The sequence below is a fragment of the Papaver somniferum genome, chromosome 3, assembly GCF_003573695.1.
Source record: "Papaver somniferum cultivar HN1 chromosome 3, ASM357369v1, whole genome shotgun sequence".
Lineage (NCBI taxonomy): Eukaryota > Viridiplantae > Streptophyta > Magnoliopsida > Ranunculales > Papaveraceae > Papaver > Papaver somniferum.
In genome coordinates this window covers 219,417,954-219,424,181 of record NC_039360.1, presented here as the reverse complement: position 1 = coordinate 219,424,181, position 6,228 = coordinate 219,417,954, and the positions used below count along the sequence as shown (strand labels likewise).

The 6,228-nt window shown below is 36.5% G+C and overlaps 1 protein-coding gene across 2 annotated transcripts; it reads left to right on the top strand.

The window, feature by feature from the left end:
• The first annotated feature begins 321 nt into the window (after positions 1 to 321).
• Positions 322 to 6,026, top strand: LOC113358706 (major facilitator superfamily domain-containing protein 12-like). Of its 2 annotated transcripts, none has more exons than XM_026602353.1 (13): positions 322 to 659; positions 915 to 1,154; positions 2,712 to 2,781; positions 3,186 to 3,382; positions 3,497 to 3,572; positions 3,667 to 3,750; positions 3,885 to 3,964; positions 4,134 to 4,260; positions 4,716 to 4,775; positions 4,871 to 4,921; positions 5,025 to 5,183; positions 5,392 to 5,524; positions 5,695 to 6,026. In XM_026602353.1, exons 2-13 carry the CDS (start codon positions 988 to 990, stop codon positions 5,868 to 5,870), a joined length of 1,380 nt encoding a protein of 459 aa, XP_026458138.1. In that variant the 5' UTR covers positions 322 to 659; positions 915 to 987; the 3' UTR covers positions 5,871 to 6,026. The 2 variants fall into 2 exon arrangements, with proteins under 2 accessions (XP_026458138.1, XP_026458139.1); XM_026602354.1 differs by lacking the exon at positions 322 to 659 and adding an exon at positions 2,944 to 3,026 and having other exon boundaries at positions 1,087 to 1,154.
• Positions 6,027 to 6,228: the final 202 nt, after the last annotated feature.

Here is a 6,228-nt window from a genome sequence, read left to right as displayed (position 1 = left end):
TACTATATACACACACAAAATGAGAACCCTAAGAATTTAATTGGACCGCTCATCCATACGCCATACAACTTGTGAGACAAATTTTTCCGTAAATGTGAGACGGCCTGAAATTATGTTAGTACCCTCTGACTTTATAAAAATAGACTTCCTCCGGAGGATACGGGGAAAAGAACAAAATAAGTTAGGGTCGCTTGCGTGACCCTTTCATCGACCTCCCAGAAGAATCTAAGAGGCGGGGAACACAATGAAAAGTCATACTCATATAGATTCTTCTTTCTGATTGATTCTCCCCGGAGTATATCAGCCTCCCTATAAATATCAGTGTTGCGTGATCACTGAGCGTCCCTTTAGTCGTCCCGCGGGGCTGATGGCAAACACTTGCAAGAAAACAGAAAACTGCATTTTGACGTTAAAAACAAAGAAAATAAGGACTTGGAAACGGAATCCTTCACTTCTTCTTTTTCAGTTTTGCACCACTCAAAGACGTTACTTTTTCTTTTCTTGGTAAGCGAAGTCAAGTAGCAGCTTTTCACTTTCCCTGTTTCTATTTAAATAGAAATAGAAACAGAAATCTCCCAGCCAGCAACCTTCAAATCCTCTTGTGTTTTTGGAATTTCTCTGGGTTTCTTCTGTTTTTCGGGGGCAAACACTATTTAAAGGTTAGTCCCGTTTCTTTTTTCTGTCATCCCATTTTGATTAGATTTTTTTTTTTTTTTTTGATTTTCATTGGATGATGTTTAAGTTTATTTAGATTTTGCTTATATGTGAATCGTGATCAGCTAATATTAGGCTTTAAATTTTTTGTTTTTTTCTTAGTAAAGCCTTATATATGTTTGGCAATTTTGATTATAGAATGAAGTAGTTTAGGTTTATTATTAAATTTTGCTTAACCTGTAGAGATTTTATGTTTCCAGGGTTTATTCGAAAAACGTAAAGTATGTCGTAGCTAGATTGCGAAATAGATACTACTACTTGTCTAGTATCATAATGGTCCACGTTATGGGAGATGAGGAGTCAATATCATCATGGGTTAAACCATTGGGAAGATTGTCTGTGCTCTACTATGGAGTTGGTCACATGCTGAATGACATCACGTCGGCATGTTGGTTTACATATCTCTTAATGTTCTTGACAGATATTGGATTATCCCCAAGGTAAGGTTTTTGTATGTTTTATTAGTTTCATTTTTGCCTAATCAATTACCAGCAATCATGATTTTTGTAAAAATATGACTTTCTTTTTCTGAGTATACAACTGAATGTGCATATATTTGTCTGTTCATGCGCATACACTTGACACACTTGACAAATTCGATAATATTGATAAATCCAGCCTTGAATTTAGAGAACATTTTGTATTTGAGATTGGAATTTATCATGCATGTCTCCTTGCTTGCTTTCTTTCCATAAGGGCAGAGGTTTTGAGGATCATTCATCTTTGCATCGATTCTATGCCTTTGCAGTTTGCATGACACTCCTTTATGGCGAACAATTAACCAGAGACATTTATAGATAAAGAGCATAGTTGCTGACTACTTGGCTAGAGCGTTATTGTACTAACACGTAGGATTGATTTCATAGAGTTATTTCCGTATCTTTGTCATGAGAATCAGTCAAAAAGATACTAACACGTAGGATTGATTTCAATAGGTTTACAAGCAGAAATTTGTCCAAGCACCAAGGTAATATTACAACACCTAGGTGTGGTTTCACCATTATGATCATTTATAATAGATGTTTTCGAGAAAGTAGGGATACAATGAGACCATGTATGGGGTCTTAGCAAAAATGGACATATGGCCTTCAGGCGATGCAGGCCAATAAACTGAAATATTGCGATAAACATGTGGCTGAGTGGGTCGAGTTTTAGGAGATTATCACCTGGGGTATGGGGTGAAACTATTGAAGAACAAAGGATTAACTCTTTGCTAGAGTCACTGCTCTTGTAGCAGTTTGCAAAGGTGTGGAGGGTTTGTGATTGAAGATGAACTTGTTTCGAGTCAACCAAATGGACCATAGCATATAACAAATGGAGTTCAGGGATGAAGTTGTAGGACTGGGGTTGGTATTGGATGGATGAAGAAAGACTATGATAGAAAGTTCAGGTGATAAGTCAGGGCTTCTAGCAAGGTGGGAAACAAGTTCTACCCCATCAGAGATGAGAGAAAGTGCAATTGAGCAAGTGCTTGCAAGGGGTTTCAGGTTCAGAGAGACAATCTGGACAAAGAGGATTTGAAGCTGATTGTCTCGCAAAGAGTAAAGTCTTTAGTGTTGAATCCGTTGCAGTAAGCTATCCAAAAACATTTTGAAATTTTGGTTGGCACGTCAGTTACCTAACAGACTTATAGTTGTAAGGAATCATGTGGTAGTTAGTGTACTTGCATTGAATAAGATGGTGGCCATTTCTAACTGTGCTGCAAGTTTAGCAGGATGTTTAGAGTGGAAAACAAACTCCTGTGTCGCAGTAATTCAGTAAACATATATACCATCTTTTAATTACGAATTCTATTGAAGTTATGACGTCTGATTTGCCGTTAACACGTATCTCTTACAAGTGAATTTGAATATATTGCTAAGAGTTGTCAAATGTAATCTTGTCGTTATCTTTATGAATTTTTAAGTATCTGTAAAATTTGTGAATTTTTCTGCATAGCAATTACTTATTTGAAATTTTACGTTCTCGTGTCTTGATTTGCACATTTGATTTTATAGGGATGCAGCTATAGTTATGCTTTCTGGCCAAGTTGCTGATGGATTTACAACTATATTTGCTGGAGAGCTGGTAAGTTTAGATCAAGATAAAGAAAATGTTTTGTATACTTAATCAGTTGCTTTAGTTTAATGTACAGAAGCTGCTGATTCCTATAGGTTGTACCATTATAGATTAACATTTTAGGATACAGATCAACATTAACATTTTGTTCATTTTATTGGTTTGTTCCAGTTCCCTCTTGGGTCATTTTTTGGGTTCTGTGAGTCGCGTTACTCATATCCCCTATGCTCAGTGTGCGGGATTATACTGCATTAGTATGCTTTCTCCTCCGTTGTCTTGATTGAGTCACCCGTTCATGTTCGAGAATCTCTAGTTGTTATTGAGATTCTCAACATCTAAAAATGTTGAAACTGTCGCAACTATTCATACATTTATAGTTTTCTGCTGTAAATGACGTCCTTTCCTTATTTTAGATAGACAGGTTTGGACATTTCAAGATATGGCATGCTGCAGGATCAATTTTGGTTGCCATTTCCTTCTCTTCTGTTTTTGGTGGTTGTATTCCTTGTGACATAGTCGGATCCAATTCATCTACAATGCAAACAGTTGGATACAGCATGTTTGCTGCAATTTTTAACGTGGGTTGGGCTGTTACCCAGGTTTCCCATATGTAAGAACACCCTTTTCACAAAACATTAATCATTTTGCGTAAGTCAATAGTAACACCTTTTATTGAAATCCAGAACTGTTTGTATTCACCATTCACATTCTCATGTTGTTGAAGGTCTATGGTAAACTGCATCACACTGGATTCAAGTAGCAGGGTTGTGCTAGCTAGTTGCCGCAATGCTTTTACAATGGTTAGCATTTTGAATCAGTCATGATTTCGAGGAAATTGTGCTCTAGTTTGATTTAGTTCTTCGTTTTGATTCTTATTCTTTCTTGTTGCCAAAGGTGGCCAACCTCAGCTTATACGCAGTTGCCTTAGCTGTGTTTCATTTTAGGATAGCTGTTACCAAACTTGATATTGAAGATCAGGTAAGAGGATTCACGTTCTCCATTCCTTTCTTTTTTTCTCAGTGGTTACTTTTTTTTTCTTATCCTATTATCAAAAAAAAAAAAAAAAGAGAGATCGCATTCTGAGGCACTTTCTCACTTTCCAATATGACCAGTACCGCTGGATTGCATATGTTTCTATTTTCATTGGGTGCTGCTTTGTTGGAGTGTTTCTTATTGGAACCAAAGAACCAAGGTGGGATGGATATAGGACTTACTAGACAATTCTTTCCATCATCTTTAATAGATTATAAATTAATATGACAGGTTCATGATATAATTTCAGTGGAGTTGGATCTGTGTATGTCACTGGACAAATGTTATTTCATTTATGACATCCTTTATTTCGTCGGACTACTGTGTAGATCTAGACGTGGAGGTGAAGGGAAAATTCATCAAAGGATACCTTGGGATTACTGGTTTAAGAAAGTTCTGTATTACCAAGTTGCGCTAGTTTACATGCTCACTCGGCTGATAACAAATGTTTCACAGGTTAGCATTCTCTTCCTAAGGACAAGATTTTGTTCTTTTTTGGTTCTGACTCATAGTATACATCACTACTGCTACACTTTGTCATCCCAAAACGTTATAAACTAGTAGGAAACACCCCATTTTCGCTCACCTTGCTGTTCTCAGATTACCAATATATGTAATTCCTAATCCTTGACACGACGACATGTTAATGTGTTAATATCTTGAAGTAGCGTCTCCTGACTCAAACTTGCGGCATGTCTATTTGATATTGATATGATTTTAGAATGTGATTTCTGTTAAAAATGTTAATCATAAGGAAATACTTCCTTTGTGACTATAACCAATTTTTAAGTACGACCGAAAATCCTGTATAATTTTGAATATTTTGTTGGACATGAGGCAGTGATGTCACATTGACCAAAGAACTAGTGTAGATAAATATGGGAAGATTCTGATGCTTCTTTAGTGCTCAGGCTTTTCTTGCATTCTATGTCATCAATGATCTGCAAATGGCTCAATCATCCAAGGCTTTGGTAAGTACCTAAGTACTGCAGCTTTTCATTTTACTATCTATATTTTCTCGTTTCGAAATTGTAGGGGTCTGACTTAACTTGTCTGGTGCAAGTAGGTACCTGCTATAATCTACGTTTGCAGTTTCGTCGTATCTATCATTCTACAGGTTCAAAGTTTAACCCAACCTCTACAGAGTTCTGTTTGTCTCTCGTTTTCATCTGTGGCATCCTCTTTTTAATGTACTGAACCATTTTATTCTCACCTTGTAGGAAATGAAGTGGACTAGTAGCCGTCTTAAGGCGGGTTTCACTGCTGGAAGCATTATGTGGATACTCTCTGGTGCAGGGATACTTATTCTTCCCAGCAGCTTGTATGGGTTTATCTATCTTCTCTCAGTAATTATTGGTGTTGCCAACGCCTTAATGACGGTATGCCAAAAATTTTTATGTTCAATTACTTAAATAATCAATATGGGCGTGCTCAGACCCCATAATGCAAAAAATCACTTTTTTGTATTTACCGCCACATCAGTACTTGACAATTTCTCTTTTATGAGGATTTCACCCTTATTTTCGTGCTAATATTATTTTTACTTCTTATAGTTTGATCAAATTCATTCCTCGAATGTTAAACCAGGTGACAGGCATTAGCATGCAAAGTGTGCTTGTCGGAGAAGATCTTAATGGTTGTGCATTTGTTTACGGTTCATTGAGCTTCTTGGACAAAATGTCATGTGGTCTTGCTCTGTATGTTCTTGAATCGTATCAACGTGAGTACCGTTATTGTTTGCTATTACTTGACTATTTAGTAGTTTCTGTAGATTTTTCTCAAGATAACCAACCTAACCTATTTAGTACTAATTCAGAAGCCAATAACATTCTCTTTTTATGGGTATTACTTTTTCGTTCCTTCATGTCAAAATCTTGTTTTTGCACGCAGAAACTTCACCAATCATCGAGAGTTGTAATTCGGTCATGGGCTGTGTTTCAATCACAAGATACGGTTTGGGTCTTGTTCCTGCGTCCTGTGCAGTTATCGGCTTAGTCGTTATATTCACCATGGACCTCGACAGAACAACCATTTCAAGACCTTTGATTCAGCCACTGTTGGCGTAAGAGGAGAGAATTATCGCTCTCTCTCTCTCCCCCTTTCTTTTGGCTTATATTTTATCATTTGTATATATCCACTTACTTGTACAATGTAAAGTCCTCATTGAATTGTACAGCAAAAGTGATATTTATGTTGCAAAATAAGAATTTAATCCTCAAAAATTAGAAATCTGGTGAGTTTACTTTTCTTAATATCTAAAATTGTTCTTTGTGTGATTCTTAATATCTACTCTGTAGTCTCTGTTTCAAAAAGATAGGTTTATTTCATTTTCAAATTATACGCTAAACAAACGTTACTTTTTTGCAAAGGAATATCAGGGGAGCTAAAATTATGACTACGGAGAAGCAAACTCTTGCAACAAAT

What these genes read in the sequence shown, in the direction of transcription:
- LOC113358706 (XM_026602353.1), top strand. Translation starts at nt 988, where the DNA reads ATGGTCCACGTTATGGGAGATGAGGAGTCAATATCATCATGGGTTAAA. An exon ending in ATTGGAACCAAAGAACCAAG is followed by an intron (nt 3,965 to 4,133) that starts GTGGGATGGATA and finishes ACTACTGTGTAG; the next exon opens with ATCTAGACGTGGAGGTGAAG. An exon ending in TGATAACAAATGTTTCACAG is followed by an intron (nt 4,261 to 4,715) that starts GTTAGCATTCTC and finishes TTTAGTGCTCAG; the next exon opens with GCTTTTCTTGCATTCTATGT.